The sequence below is a fragment of the Lissotriton helveticus genome, chromosome 2_1, assembly GCF_964261635.1.
Source record: "Lissotriton helveticus chromosome 2_1, aLisHel1.1, whole genome shotgun sequence".
In the NCBI taxonomy this organism is placed as follows: Eukaryota; Metazoa; Chordata; class Amphibia; order Caudata; family Salamandridae; genus Lissotriton; species Lissotriton helveticus.
In genome coordinates this window covers 932,362,037-932,378,280 of record NC_136059.1, presented here as the reverse complement: position 1 = coordinate 932,378,280, position 16,244 = coordinate 932,362,037, and the positions used below count along the sequence as shown (strand labels likewise).

Here is a 16,244-nt window from a genome sequence, read left to right as displayed (position 1 = left end):
AAGCAACAATTCTACTTCCAGTGTAAGGGAGTAGCCATGGGCGCAACATATGCACCGAGCCTGGCGAATATCTACATGGACAGCTATGAAGAAGATCATCTGTACACTCATGAGAACCCTTTCATTGACTCCATAGCTGTCTGGAAGAGGTATATAAATGATGTGATCATGATCTGGTCAGGTAAAGAATCCCATCTACAAAGCTTCTTCAGATGGCTCAATGAAAGAAGTAGCGATATCCAATTCACTATAACCTACAACCGTCACACCATAGACTTTCTGGACCTAACATTCCGAGTGGACAATAGCTTGATTTATTATGACCTTTACAGAAAGCCAACAGAGAGGAACACTCTGTTAAAATACGAATCACATCACCCTAGAAACCTGTGAGACAATCTGCCCTATGGGCAGTATCTGAGAGTGAGGAGAAACTGCACCAAAAGGGAAGATTTCTTTAGAGAGATGGATGTACTGACTAAACGTTTACGTGAACATGGGGCTTCTGAAATGTGCCAAGAAGAGGGCTTGGTATTGCCCCAGAGACGACCAACTCCTGATACCCAAGGAAAAGAAACCGGCCACTGACAACATAGTGTGCGTTACCACCCTTCACTCAAAAAGCAACAGCATAAAGAAAATCGTCATGAAGTATTGGAGTCTGGTTGCACCAGAGCTGAACACAGAAGAAAACCCACTATTCGCTTTCAAGAGAGGACGGAATGTAAAAGACAGTGTTGTCAAAGCTTACCTTGAACTTCGGAAACCACCAGACTTACGAGACCAACTAGGACTCCCACCCATTTTGGGACACTTCAAATGTGGCACATGCAAAGTCTGTCCACTTTGCATGGAGGGCCAAACCCTTGTGCACCACAATAAAACATACAAATTACCCTCACTGACGAACTGCAACACCACAAACGTCATATACATCATCCTGTGTCCATGCAACAAACCATGTATTAGCCAGACAACCCAGAAAGTTAAAATGCGAGTCTTGCAACACGTCAGTAAGATCAGATGTAAAGTCCAGGGATCACCACTGGTGGAACACTTTTCAAGTCTCAATCACACACCGGAGAGCCTAAGATGGAGGGTGGTGGAAAAGATCAATGCAAACCCAAGAGGGTGTTCCATAGCGTCAGCCCTAAATCGAAAAGAATGCAAATGGATACATATTCTAAACTCGGTGGCCACCGGTCTGAATGAACATGAAGAGATAGCCAAACAAATGGGTCTGTTGTAATGGTCCTCTCAACATGCATAATTAATTCTCAGTTGTTTATACATGTACCCTCTAGTATGTCATACAGTTGTGGCCAGGATTACATGTACCATACCTTTTTCACCCTCTGTGATTTGTACCCCATGCCTTCCAGTGCAGCAGAGAGTATGTGTCACATCTCTATTAAAGTTGGCAGGGTAGTCACATCACTTATGCCAGTCCGAGGAGGACTACCTAAGTTCCCGTGGTATTCGCTTACCGTCTGACTGTATCTGAGTATGTGTCCATGTACTGTAACTTCACCGGCCATATCACATATATGTTATTATGCTAAAATGCGTAATGAACTATGCTCTTGTTACTTGCCGAATTGATTCTTTATTTGAATGTCCCCTTACCAGTCATTCATGTTAATGGTCTCACTTACTGCATGTAAAATCGTAAGAGAATTGCACTTCGTTTAAGACATAATCTGCTTTTGTCATTTGCCCTAAACACGGCAATAAAAAGTTTCCTTCTACCTCCCACGAATCCACCCTGATGACTAATTGATGGTTTTAAAATGTTTCTCTACCATGTAAATATTGCTTTCACTCCGATTTTTATTACATGGTCCTGAATTGCACAATTTACTTGCCGTATGTCTTAAATGGTTCAAACTACACTGAACGAACGCAATGCTTTTATTGTGGTTTTCTGAATTATGATACTGCCTTTTGTGAACAACGGGCCCAGGACGCAACCCCGCAGCCATCTGCCCAATCACCCATTAGACTAGGGCATGCATCATACAGACGTCACCCCACGCGTGCCTTTTATTACAGTAGACGATGCCACATCGTTGCCAAGTAACCGCCCCCGCTGTTTGACATGCACGCGTCCTCGCGGCAACGCCTCTGCACTTAATTTAAACAGAACTTATCGGACGAGTCTGCCCCATTGACTCCATGCAGCAGATGGATGCGACTTTGCACCACTATCCATTCTTCAACCGGATCGAAAGTTATCACAGGTAAGCGCAAGGTCCTTGGACCACCGCGATCCAATATATTCCCCTCTAGTCTCACTACGTTATTTGTAATCGGCACTCAGGTAATTTACCGAGTTAATTACTGCCCCGCACACCACTCCACATTATGGCGGGTTATTTCCATTATTATTATACAGTGAGGCAACTCCGTTTCCCCGCCCAACCCACGGGTAGTGACTTACCGTCCGACAGTTTCTTCAGAAATAACCACACTACACGTTGGGCGTACATTGCCATCTTGTGCCAAGCATGTAAGCGCTCCGCGCTTTTAGACTCAGCCTTATGGCACCGCGCTTGGGTCACAACCATTACGTCACCATACAGACCACCCGGTGCATTTGTAACCGATTATAGTGTGACCAACCAGTCGCGACGATCTACCTCCTTGCATGAATGCAGCATCTCTAGCCACATACATTACCCACTATGCAGTCACCTATTGCGGGGTCTTATGTCAACCACTACTAAAGCATGCACAACTGCATAGAGTAGACGTGAAGGCACACGCTTCTCACACCACTTGCGTTAGCCCCGTGTGCTGTCCTTTTTAGTCAACCACACTCCAGTATGATTGAATGCACCATGTGGAATCGAGGATGTAACCTTTTTACATCCATGAGTGGTTATCCATCTGCAATTATTATGCGAGGTCCTGACCCAGGCACTCCTTTTTCACAGATTCTTTGGCCATTGTGTCCTGCTGATTCAGGCTGAGGTTCCCCGGCCTCCGAAATAAGTGAGTACCCATGCTCCCTTTTTAATTTAGGTGCAACTTCTGTGCCCCTACAGTCTCTCTGATACACAGCTTACTATTTAATTTCCGACTGCCAATATATCAGCCCACCCACACTTCTGTCTTGAGAAAGATCCGCCGTGACCACCCATTGGGGCACCTAAGGGTCGAAATGTTGACGCTTGTCATAGGTCCAGTACCACCAGGATTCCAATAGGAAGAATAGGAATCTTTGGCTTCAAATCAGTATCTGGCCATTCTAAACACCTGTATATATTTGTATATAGGAAATTGTTCGCACTGTATATATTTTTCACCTTTTGAGCAGCTTGCACAAATGTCACTCAATTGCACTTCAACATTCATTCCGACAGTCTACCCATGCAATGTATGTTAACACTGAATGAAGTAATTCTGTTATAAATACATAGTTCAACCATTTGATTTCATTACTTATTTGTTAAGTACTAATCTCTAGAGCTGTGAATATTGGAGAGGGTTAGCCTTGGATTGCATTAATAGCATCGCCAAATCACTTTTGTCTTACCCAACAGAACCACTCTTATGCTTAACCCAATAGCCATGTCTTTAGCAGTTTTGCATAGCATGAGGTAAGGCCAATCTAATCTCTGGGGGAAGGGGGAGGAGTTCCAGAAATTGGGTGCGATGACTGCGAATTTGGTGCCACCCTTTCTCTTCTTGAAATTAAGTACCGCCAAATAGTTCATATGAGTGCAATGTGCATTTAGGGGTGTACCTCTGAATTTGGAAAGTAATAAATGCAGGACTTTTATAATTAATTGTTTTGAAGATGATGCAACCGGTTTTGAATATTGTTCTATGTTCCACTGACAGCCAATGGACATTTTTCGTTAGGGTGGTGATGTGGCACTGTTTAGGTTATCAATATATTCATCAGACTTCCTGGTTCTGGGTAATTTGGAGCCTGTTGATAAGGCATTTAGGTAGGCCCACATATAGGCAATTGGTGTGATCTATCCTAGAGACAGCAAGTGCAATGACAGCTTGGGGAAGGGCCTCAATAGTAAGGAATTTTGCGATTTTCCTCATTCTACAGAGCACTCAGAAGGATTAAGAGACTACTTCTCTGATTTCTGCATTCATGGATAGTTCAGCATTAATAATTACCCTGAAATTCTTTGCTGATTCTTTGGTGGTTGGGGAGCTGCCATCTCAAGGGGGCACAGTGAGGTGTCCAGTATTCACGCTTGCTTTTATTTATGACAATTTTGGTTTTCTTTGAGTTCAGTTTAAGGTGTTTGCTGTTCATACAATCGACGATGACCAGCATTGTGGTTTGAAAGTTCTCGCATATCATCAGCATAATTATAGGTCGGGCAGTTTCTGTTTTTGAGAGAGTGGGCTAGTGGGAAGATGTAAAGGTTAAAGAGGTGTGGGAATAGTTACAAGCCCTGTGGGACTTCACAGTCGAGATGTACCTTCAAAGAATTGTATAGAGTCAGGTGGACTGATTGATCACAGTCTTTTAGAAAGGAGATGATCCAGTGAAGGGCTGGGCCCTGTAGCCCCCCTGACCTTGACACCTTCCACTAGGATATTGTGGTCCACCATGTTGAAGGCTGCTTACAGATCGAGGAGGACCAGTGCGTCTGTGACCCTTTTAAAGCATTCTTTGCGCATGTCATCTATCACGGAGAGGTTGACCACTTCTGTGGGGTGGGCTGGGCGGAACCCTGCTGACATGGAGCCAGGAATTTGGTCTCTTCTAAAAAGGCGCAGATTTTTTGTGCCACATGTGCTTTTAGTACCTTAGCCAATAAGGGTAAAAGGGAAATTAGTCTATAGTTTTTCAGTGTCAGTGGGACTTCTACTTTATTTCTGAAGGGGTACCATGATAGCTTACTTGAATATACTAGGCACCATCCCTAGGCTGATGAAGAGGTTAAGGAGTAAGAGGGCTGGATATGCAATATTGGAGAATACTAGTTTTAGAATTTTAGGGAGCAGGTAACGTTTGGAGAGCATGATTTTACTTTAGGCAGCAGGTCCTTGAGGCAGTCTTTGCTGATATCAGGAAATTAAGGTAGAGTGACAGGGTTCATGTATTCCTGAGTTGATTTCAAGAGGGCTAGTAGAGATGCTTTCTTTAATGATCTTTATTTTGTGAATGAAAAAAGAATTGAGTGTGTTACAGAGAGTCTGAGATGGAGTGATGGGTAATGTGACTCTGCCAGGATTTGAGAGTTCAGAGACTATTCTGAAGATCTCCATAAATTTATTTATGGATGAGAGGATTTTGTTTGTAAAAAGAGGAGTATTTGGCTTACAAGATTTACGTTTTGTATTCTTTGTGGTGTTTTACATAGATTTCTTTTACCTCTGAGGAATAGTTTTTCCACCATTTTAGTTCACAACGGCGTAATTTGAGCTTTGCTAGTTTTAGACTTTCTCTAAACCATTTCGAAGAATCGTGCCATCGAGCCTGTTTTGATTTAAATAAGGGGGCATGGATATCACTGGCTGTCTTTAGACAGTCAGAGATCACTTTTCCATACATGTCAATGGTATTTGAATCCAAAGAGATTCAGATCAACCCCATACGAACTATCAGATAAGATTCTCAGTCAAAGTTGTAGTTTTTGCGAGGACTGATCGGTTAATGCAAATTTAATTAGATTGTGCTCAGACCACACACATGGAGACACTGTGAGGTTGGACAAAGATAGATGGGTGGTTCAAACTTGGTCTAGCATGTGTTCTTTGTGTGTGGGAAAGAGCACATGCTGTTCGAGGTTTAAGCTGCTGATGTGGTCAAAGAAGTCCGTGCATAATTGTCCTTCCTGGTCATCATTAGTCCAGCAGTTCAAGTCGCTGACCAATGGAATGTTTTTTGCATGGTTAATGCAAAAGGAGGAGATTAGCTCAGAGAACAGATGTGGGAAGTGCTGCATATAATCTGGTGGACTATATGTGAGTAAGCATAAAAACGAAGAAGTTCTAGATTCCATCTTGATTACAAGGCTATCTTTTGCCGGGATCTTTAACAAAGTTAGTTTAGTGAACCCGAGATGGGTCTTTTTCACTGCAGCTGCCCTGCCTTCTGTTTTACTAGCTGGTCAGTTGGTTTGAAGATTATAGCAGTTGTCGGGTAGGGCGGCAAGGATGTCAGAGGTGACTTGTCGGTAAGCCATGTTTCAGTCAATAGTAGAAGGTCTGGTCTTTTAGATTCTATTAGGGTGAAGATCTCGGTTTGGTGTTTCATCATGGAGCAAGTGGTTAAATAGATGATTGTTAACTGATTAGTATTGGGGCCGTGTGTGGTGTTGCTGGTTTTAGTAGTTTTGTTGGGGGATAATGATCATTTAGTTTCAGTACATTGGAGCAATATAGTGTTGTTGTTTGAGAGTCCTAATTTGTATAGTTTTTGCAGGAGTATTGTGTCTAGTTGTAGCTTGTCAAGTGGAGGTTTTAATTTCGTTAGGGGAATAAGTGATCGTCTAGGCATAGTGGCTGGCCCCTGGACAGACGCGTTAAGGCTCAGACGAGCTTGTCTTTGGCATTCCAGTGGTGCAGCCATTACATGGGTCTGCACTGCTTCTGTCATTTGCAGCCAAAGCTCTAGTAGCTCTGCCTACACAGCCATAGATCAAAATCCTGATTGGTTCCCCCAAGGCACTAAGTTGCTTTTTGATTCGTTCTCCCCCCAAAGTATAAGTGCGGCCATCTGATGCGGTAAGACAGACCATTTTAAAACAACACAAACAATTTCAAAAATAACACACAGCTAAGGTTTAAAATATTATGGACACAAATACAGTCCAAGTAATGACATTATTTTAGTGAGTTGTTTTAACGTCTGGTTTGACTGTGCAGCTGTCTGCAAGTTTTCCTCTTCCCAATCATTTTTAAATATATATAGACTGAGCCTCACTTCACCAAGAGAAATATTACTCTTTTACCTCATGTTGTTAACATATTTATTTTCTTTGCAAGGTATAATTAGTGCATTTGTATGGACCACAGAAGGTATGCTTTAATACATTTTAAAACAATTAGTTCCAGCATAGAGGTATCTTTTTTGCAGAATGATAAAAGATTGTTCTAAATTTGGTAAATAAACAGTGGTTAGAGTTTGACCACTACCCTGGTCAATCAACTCCATTCACTTCAAATAAGGTGTGCCCCTGTCTGGAATATGTCAGGGAAATCTTAGCCCATTGGCATCCCAGATCAACATTGCGTCCCCCTACCTTCCCCTCCTCCAGACTGTTCTCCCCTCCCTACCTTCCATATATTCTTCTTGATTCAACAATGAGTAGTACTTGGAAAGCACTTGAATTCATAACTCAAATAAATCATAAAGTCGTAAAAAATCTCAGGGCCCAATTATGACTTTGGCACAGCGCCGCTGACTTAATGCCGGCGCCGCTGCACAAAAGCCACACAAGGACCAACAACCATATTACGAGTTGAAAATGTGCACCACGTAATACGGTTGGCAGTCTTTTGGCTGTTCCCATGGTAGTGCCTTGAAAACAGTCACTGCAATGGGATTGGCCAAAAGGATCCAGCACAGCATGGATGGTGACTTCCATGCCATGCTGGAACTGGGGGGAATGCAGACAGGGAGGCACATGTTATGCCCACCTGAAAGTCTCCCCATGGCGTGGGGGACATGGGGGCCCTGTAGTGTCTCCTTTGTTCTTGCACCACCGCTTTTTCAGTAGGATTCTCCCTTGAAAAGGCTGTCGGTGCAAGAACTCAAAATATGCTGAGCGCGGCTGCGCCAGTCCCTGCTCAGCATAATGTATGGTGGCGGTCCTGTGCCACCACCAGGGAACAACTGTTCCCTGGCACAGCAGGCAGTCTACAGCTGATAGAACTTTGTAAGTCATAATCAGCAAAACGGTGGACCCACCACTCCTGCACCAATCAGTCCCTCAGTGTATTCATAGAGTGACTTCAAATATAATAGACATAGCCCCTTCTCATATCACGTTGCCCTTATCTCCTAGGAGTTACCCATGCCCCTCCCCAATTGTTTAATCATACAGCCTTGAATCATTAGTTTGACTATCACATAGCGATAAGGCCACTGTCATTTGGATGTCTATTTCTTGTCTCATTCCACTTCCAGGAAGTGCTTTCATTAGAATGTGTGAGGGACTAATTTACATCTGAAAAGTGCACTCAGTGATCATGCTGTTTTTCTCATTCAAGTCTTTATTTCCTATGAATTCTATAGAGAAAGTACTTCTTTGTTGCTACTTATTCGTCCCATCATAGACAAAGCCAGAAGTGAATGCTTTGTTCATTGCAATGCATTTAAGAAGCATTTTCAGTGCCTCTGTTTATATGCATATGTGCCTTTCAGCCAATGAGTGTTCTATTTCTACTCTATGTTCTTATTCCTTCATTTTTGATATTGCACCTTTTAATTTCAGTTTAAAGAACCAGCAAGGACTACTCGTGGATTTTTCAGCCTTTCCTCAGAGGTTCATAGATCTTTTAGAACAATGCATTTCTGAACAAGAAAAACAAGTACCTCGGTAAGTAAAATTAAGCAACTTTTTTATCAAATACATCTCCAGTGTACCAGTTACTGAATTTGGAACTAAGATATATTTTTTCAAAACCTTAGAGATCAAAATATCACCTGTTCATCTGCTCTTTTTTAGGTCTTATCTAGACAGTGCATGCACTGTCTCATTGTTTCTTTTGTTTTCTAATAGTGTGCTTGGATGCTTATGATTGGTTGGCTTCATGTTCACTTCCATTTGCTTGCTTCTCTACTGTGTAGGTGCCTACTGCTTTCTTCCTATTTGTGTGTTTCAGTTCCATGGAGCATGGAAGCATTACTTGTGTCCTTTCACTTCTCAATTTGTATGTGCTACTTTTTTCTTTGTATTTAAGCACTTAAACAAAGTGTGTTTTTTCAGCTGACTGCCTCATGTACTTGTAGCCCACTCAGTGTTCCTCCCTAATTTCCCCGTCTTGCCAGCCACCCACAATAACCCTCTATCAAGTCCATGTTGCTTATTCTCACTCTCTCCCAACCTTACCTTGTCAGTTTTGCTTGTTCCCACCATATGCCTTCCCTCCCTGTTTCTTTGTTGCTTGCTCCCACCTGCCCTCCTTCCTTCTGTGTTGCTTGCCCCCGCCCTCCCTCCCTCCTTCTGTGTTGCTTGCCCCCGCCCTCCCTCCCTTCTTCTGTGTTGCTTGCCCCCGCCCTCCCTCCCTCCTTCTGTGTTGCTTGCCCCCGCCCTCCCTCCCTCCTTCTGTGTTGCTTGCCCCCGCCCTCCCTCCCTCCTTCTGTGTTGCTTGCCCCCGCCCTCCCTCCCTCCTTCTGTGTTGCTTGCCCCCGCCCTCCCTCCCTCCTTCTGTGTTGCTTTCCCCACCCGCCCTCCCTCCTTCTGTGTTGCTTTCCCCACCCGCCCTCCCTCCTTCTGTGTTGCTTTCCCCACCCGCCCTCCCTCCTTCTGTGTTGCTTTCCCCACCCGCCCTCCCTCCCTCTGTGTCGCTTTCCCCACCCGCCCTCCCTCCCTCTGTGTCGCTTTCCCCCACCCGCCCTCCCTCCCTCTGTGTCGCTTTCCCCCACCCGCCCTCCCTCCCTCTGTGTTGCTTTCCCCCACCCGCCCTCCCTCCCTCTGTGTCGCTTTCCCCCACCCGCCCTCCCTCCCTCTGTGTCGCTTTCCCCCACCCGCCCTCCCTCCCTCTGTGTCGCTTTCCCCCACCCGCCCTCCCTCCCTCTGTGTCGCTTTCCCCCACCCGCCCTCCCTCCCTCTGTGTCGCTTTCCCCCACCCGCCCTCCCTCCCTCTGTGTCGCTTTCCCCCACCCGCCCTCCCTCCCTCTGTGTCGCTTTCCCCCACCCGCCCTCCCTCCCTCTGTGTCGCTTTCCCCCACCCGCCCTCCCTCCCTCTGTGTCGCTTTCCCCCACCCGCCCTCCCTCCCTCTGTGTCGCTTTCCCCCACCCGCCCTCCCTCCCTCTGTGTCGCTTTCCCCCACCCGCCCTCCCTCCCTCTGTGTCGCTTTCCCCCACCCGCCCTCCCTCCCTCTGTGTCGCTTTCCCCCACCCGCCCTCCCTCCCTCTGTGTCGCTTTCCCCCACCCGCCCTCCCTCCCTCTGTGTCGCTTTCCCCCACCCGCCCTCCCTCCCTCTGTGTCGCTTTCCCCCACCCGCCCTCCCTCCCTCTGTGTCGCTTTCCCCCACCCGCCCTCCCTCCCTCTGTGTCGCTTTCCCCCACCCGCCCTCCCTCCCTCTGTGTTGCTTTCCCCCACCCGCCCTCCCTCCCTCTGTGTTGCTTTCCCCCACCCGCCCTCCCTCCCTCTGTGTTGCTTTCCCCCACCCGCCCTCCCTCCCTCTGTGTTGCTTTCCCCCACCCGCCCTCCCTCCCTCTGTGTTGCTTTCCCCCACCCGCCCTCCCTCCCTCTGTGTTGCTTTCCCCCACCCGCCCTCCCTCCCTCTGTGTTGCTTTCCCCCACCCGCCCTCCCTCCCTCTGTGTTGCTTTCCCCCACCCGCCCTCCCTCCCTCCCTCTGTGTTGCTTTCCCCCACCCGCCCTCCCTCCCTCCCTCTGTGTTGCTTTCCCCCACCCGCCCTCCCTCCCTCCCTCTGTGTTGCTTTCCCCCACCCGCCCTCCCTCCCTCCCTCTGTGTTGCTTTCCCCCACCCGCCCTCCCTCCCTCTCTCTGTGTTGCTTTCCCCCACCCGCCCTCCCTCCCTCCCTCTGTGTTGCTTTCCCCCACCCGCCCTCCCTCCCTCCCTCTGTGTTGCTTTCCCCCACCCGCCCTCCCTCCCTCCCTCTGTGTTGCTTTCCCCCACCCGCCCTCCCTCCCTCCCTCTGTGTTGCTTTCCCCCACCCGCCCTCCCTCCCTCCCTCTGTGTTGCTTTCCCCCACCCGCCCTCCCTCCCTCCCTCTGTGTTGCTTTCCCCCACCCGCCCTCCCTCCCTCCCTCTGTGTTGCTTTCCCCCACCCGCCCTCCCTCCCTCCCTCTGTGTTGCTTTCCCCCACCCTCCCTCCCTCCCTCTGTGTTGCTTTCCCCCACCCTCCCTCCCTCCCTCTGTGTTGCTTTCCCCCACCCTCCCTCCCTCCCTCTGTGTTGCTTTCCCCCACCCTCCCTCCCTCCCTCTGTGTTGCTTTCCCCCACCCTCCCTCCCTCCCTCTGTGTTGCTTTCCCCCACCCGCCCTCCCTCCCTCCCTCTGTGTTGCTTTCCCCCACCCGCCCTCCCTCCCTCCCTCTGTGTTGCTTTCCCCCACCCGCCCTCCCTCCCTCCCTCTGTGTTGCTTTCCCCCACCCGCCCTCCCTCCCTCCCTCTGTGTTGCTTTCCCCCACCCGCCCTGCGTTGCTTGCCCCCACCCGCCCTCCCTCCCTCTGCGTTGCTTGCCCCCACCCGCCCTCCCTCCCTCTGCGTTGCTTGCCCCCACCCGCCCTCCCTCCCTCTGCGTTGCTTGCCCCCACCCGCCCTCCCTCCTTCTGCGTTGCTTGCCCCCACCCGCCCTCCCTCCCTCTGCGTTGCTTGCCCCCACCCGCCCTCCCTCCCTCTGCGTTGCTTGCCCCCACCCGCCCTCCCTCCCTCTGCGTTGCTTGCCCCCACCCGCCCTCCCTCCTTCTGCGTTGCTTGCCCCCACCCGCCCTCCCTCCTTGTGCGTTGCTTGCCCCCACCCGCCCTCCCTCCTTCTGCGTTGCTTGCCCCCTTGTTCCAGGTCTTTGCTGTGAGGAAGTAGAAGGATATTCCTCCATATGCGGTTTTGCAGATACGTGGGACGGTAGCCAGGACCAGTTGGACATAGCAGAGGTCTATGGTGTGTGCGTGGAATGAGAGGTGGTGGTTGAGATACGCAGGTCCCATGTCATGTAGGGCATGTGTGAGGAGCTTGAAGGTCATTCTTTTGTTGACAGGGAGCCAGTGGAGGTCTCTTAAGTGGCTGGTGATGTGACTGCAGTGGGGGATGTTGAGGATAAGTGTGGTAGAGGTGTTCTGGATGTTCTCCAGTTTCTTGAGGAGTTTCTGGCTGATACATAGAATGCATTGCCGTAGTCGATTCTGCTGCTTACGAGTGAATAGGTGACCGTTGAATTGGCCTTGTGGGGATCCATTTGAAGATCTTTTGGAGCATGTTGAAGCAGGATGATGAGACCGCATTGATCTGGCGGCTCATGGTGAGCAAGGATTCCAGGATGATGCCAAGGTTCTGCGTGTGGTCTGTGGGGGAGGTTCCAAGTGCTGCGGGCCATCACAAGTTGTCCCAGGTGGAAGGGGTGAAGCCCATGAGGACTTGGGTCTTCTCTGAGTTCCTGTCCTCATCCAAGCGGCAGCAGCTTCATCCCATCATGAAAGTTGTTCTTGGCGACTGAGGTTTTGTTTGATTAGGGAGAGAATGAGCTGGATGTCGTTGGCTTAGGAGACGATGTTGAGAGTGTAGTTCCTGACAATGGCTGCGAGAGGAGCCATGTCGGTGTTTAAAAGTGTGGGGCTCAGAGTGAGTAAGGAGCAGATCCAGTCCCGGGCTTTGGTGTGAATGCCGACGTTGTGGAGTCTTTTTGCATAGGGTGTGCTGAGAAACTGTATAGAAGTAAGCCCGGGCGACTAATTCCACTCCGTCAGCGGAGTTTTACCTACTCCGCACACTTTTGAGAACGTGGAGTTCAGGCAAAACTCCGGAGGCGGAGCGGAGTTAGCCGGCCCCTCCAACCTCCCTAATATAATTATAATTTAAAAAAGGCACTTCCCTGCTGTGGCTGCCTCCTCCTCGCCATGGTCTCTCTCTCCTTCCTTGTCCATGGAAACACCTACGTTGTACATCTTGCACAAGACTTACAATGAAGGGACTAAATTTAGGACTAAACCATGAGTACTACAACAGTAAGTCTTAGCAAACCTTTTGAGATTGAGGCCCAAAGCATACATATGCGAGATTGACATAGAATTAAAATGTGCCTGAACAACTTGAATATGTGAGACTTTTCATTTAGCTGGCATTACAGACCTATCTTCCCCAGAGTACTGATGCTAACAGAATTAGTGACTGAGAAGGAGAAAGAGGAAATGCCTGAGCAAGAGCAGGAATCTGTGCTGGGCAGGGGCGTAACACAGGCCCCCGCAGCCCACGCGGTGCGGGGGGGGCCCTAGCTCCAAGGGGCCCCCTCGGCACTGAACTCTGGCCGGGAGAGCTCCTGATTGAGCCCGGAGGGGGCCCCCCTAAGTACCGTGCAGAGAGGAACCCTCACTTTTTGTTACGCCAGTGGTGCTAGGAGCCTGTGCTATCACTCAGCGTGGATGTGCACATACTCTGCATGGGGTGCCTAGCAGGGAATGTAGTGTGGAAGCTAAGTAAAAGGGAAATTGTTGCTTATGGGGTCGGCACACGCCGTTTTACCAGCCACCACAGATGTGATTCAATAAAAGATGGTAATTTCTGCATTGTTTAAGAGCACTTATTTTATCAACCTCTGGGGGATGATTTGCTAAATATGTCAAAGCAAAACCAAAGGGGATGATGGATGGAGTGTTGAACATTGCAAGCACTCACCCCCAGTCAACTGATCTGAGTTTTATCCATCATCATTCTTTAGCTCACTCCACCAACCCAGTTCAGACATGGCCATATGCAAATCAGTCTGACCATGTGCCTCATGGGAACAGTCAAGTCCGAACTGCCAAGCCATGTCTTCCCTGGACCTGAAAAAAGTATCTTGGGACAGGTTTCTGGCTTATCGAGTGTTGTAACTCAGTAGGCTTTAATTACAGCCTCCGAGCACTTTTTTCTCAAATCGCAAGTAGGTAATTGTAATTGTGAATGACGATGCCTTTTATTTATCTGTTTTAAAAACAACACATAAATTAAAGGCATTGTCATTTACAATGCCAATAGCTCAAACACTTGTAAATGTGAGATCTATTGCATTGCTTGTTTTTAAATGTTGGGCTGGCCTATGTCAGTGACATGTTTGGCCATCATGACACCTGGCCATTTCATTGAAAGATTGTTGAATTCATGTAAAATATCATGAGCAGTGAGTCTGATCATGCCGTTCATATAACTCTCTTGTAAAAGAGGGCAGCCAGAAGATTTTCAAGACATTCTAAGAAAGTGGTCAATGGAAACTACAGTTTTTAGCTTTCTGTTTAGTACTGTGAAATGAAACCTTTGAAGCTGAGGCGATTCTCCAGGAAGCATAAGGCAGTATCTCGTTTTCTCATCTCTTGAGTTCATGGAAAAGCGAATATTCCTATCATGAAGGGCCATAGCTGTGTGCTTCAGAGGACAGCGTGGAAATTAAATGTTAGCTGTTCGTTACGGAATTCTTAAAATAGACTCGCTGTAAATCTGAGCATTAAAAGGAATTTGCAAAATTCAGTAACATGTGGTATCGTTTCGTTAACCCATGCTGTATACTGAAGAGGAGAGGGGATCAGAGAGCGTAGGACTGGACCACCTCTCAGAATCGTCTATACAGAGGAAGCTTATTACAGAATAAAGAGGGAATCCACTGGGTGCTTCTGATGGGTCCCAGGGTGGTTCAAATTAAACATATTTTACCGGTGCTGCAATATTGACCCCCAGTAACAAAAGCTGCAGTGCACACTTGCGCACTCCCCTCCCAAGGCCCCCAGGGAGCTGGTCCAACAAAATTGCCAGGGCTGCTTTGAGTTCCCAGTCTGGCACCGAATCTGGCTCAGTAATAGCTGCTGCAGCAATAGTAGCGCCCATGCAACTGGCAGAGAGAGAGTTTCCACAAACTTTTACTTTTGCCAGCAACATCAGAAACGTTCCATCCTGGAAATGGCTGGTTCTGTCCTCCCATGCATAAATGATAAAACACAACCAATAAATACAGACGAAATCAATTCTATATTTTTAGAAGGACATGTCCAGCCGGACAGAGGTCATTCAGGTTTACTTAATAAACAAGATTCTCAGAATAGAAAATAGGAATACCTTCCACAATGCCCCTATGTGGTACACAAGCCTGTGCCCAACACTTACGGGGTGATTACAGTTGGAGAAAACAGGAAAGGTTCAAGGCAAAACAAACGTTTTTCTGTTTACATATACATTGCACAGAAAATATCAAGCTGCACCATTACAGAAAATCAATCAATCAGATTTGTATCGGGTGCATGAGCAAGTCGACGGCGTTTCGGTTCCACTAAGGAATCATAGGAACCATCATCAGGACAAATAAATAATTTTGCCTTTTCACTAAACCTCAATTTTGCCGAGGCAGTGCGCATTCGGGCACAGTAAGGTCGATACTTCGTGTGGCCCGGACCGATAGCCCAAGGTGGGGCGTCAGGTTGACCAAGTTACACGATCGTAACCGGACGACGCCAGGGCAAGCCGATTTCTTCGGTCATGGAGATATTCCCTGGCGTCGCCATCGGTCCGGGCCACACGAAGTATCGACCTTACTGTGCCCGAATGCGCACTGCCTCGGCAAAATTGAGGTTTAGTGAAAAGGCAAAATTATTTATTTGTCCTGATGATGGTTCCTATGATTCCTTAGTGGAACCGAAACGCCGTCGACTTGCTCATGCACCCGATACAAATCTGATTGATTGATTTTCTGTAATGGTGCAGCTTGATATTTTCTGTGCAATGTATATGTAAACAGAAAAACGTTTGTTTTGCCTTGAACCTTTCCTGTTTTCTCCAACTGTAATCACCCCGTAAGTGTTGGGCACAGGCTTGTGTACCACATAGGGGCATTGTGGAAGGTATTCCTATTTTCTATTCTGAGAATCTTGTTTATTAAGTAAACCTGAATGACCTCTGTCCGGCTGGACATGTCCTTCTAAAAATATAGAATTGATTTCGTCTGTATTTATTGGTTGTGTTTTATCATTTATGCATGGGACCACTGTTGTTTTCAAAAAATTGTTCCCCGAGGTCCCTGCCTGACTGAATTGGGGTCCCTTGTTGTTAAAAAGTGGTTCTGTCCTCCAGCTGCAGGCTGGAGTATCTTCCTCAAGGATGAGAAGGGGAGCGGATCACCCCGGATTTGGTGGGAGGGCTGGCAAGGAAGGGCTTTCTCCCTGGGGTAAATAATTCATTCCTTGTTCATTCAAACTTGTATTTGCCCCGATTATTCCGATGGACTGGCATCGTTTGTCATTTTATGCTTGTGGTTTTATATCACAGTCGATCAGTTTAAGTGATGTGTGAGATATTTCATTTTTGACCTAATTAAACAGGAATATATTTTTTTCCATTCTAGAAATTATTACTCATTACAATAGTTTACCTCTTTTCGGCGCCTTGTCCTCTAA

General features: G+C 47.6%; 1 protein-coding gene across 2 annotated transcripts in view; it reads left to right on the top strand.

Annotated features, from left to right (window-relative positions):
- The window catches only part of LOC144818336 (spindle assembly abnormal protein 6 homolog), a 711,311-nt gene that overhangs the window by 257,827 nt on the left and 437,240 nt on the right, over positions 1 to 16,244 (top strand). For both annotated transcript variants that reach the window (XM_078675666.1, XM_078675665.1), the window contains exon 4: positions 8,418 to 8,522. In XM_078675666.1, coding sequence (XP_078531792.1) covers positions 8,418 to 8,522 — 105 coding nt within the window. The remainder of the gene's footprint in view (positions 1 to 8,417; positions 8,523 to 16,244) is intronic.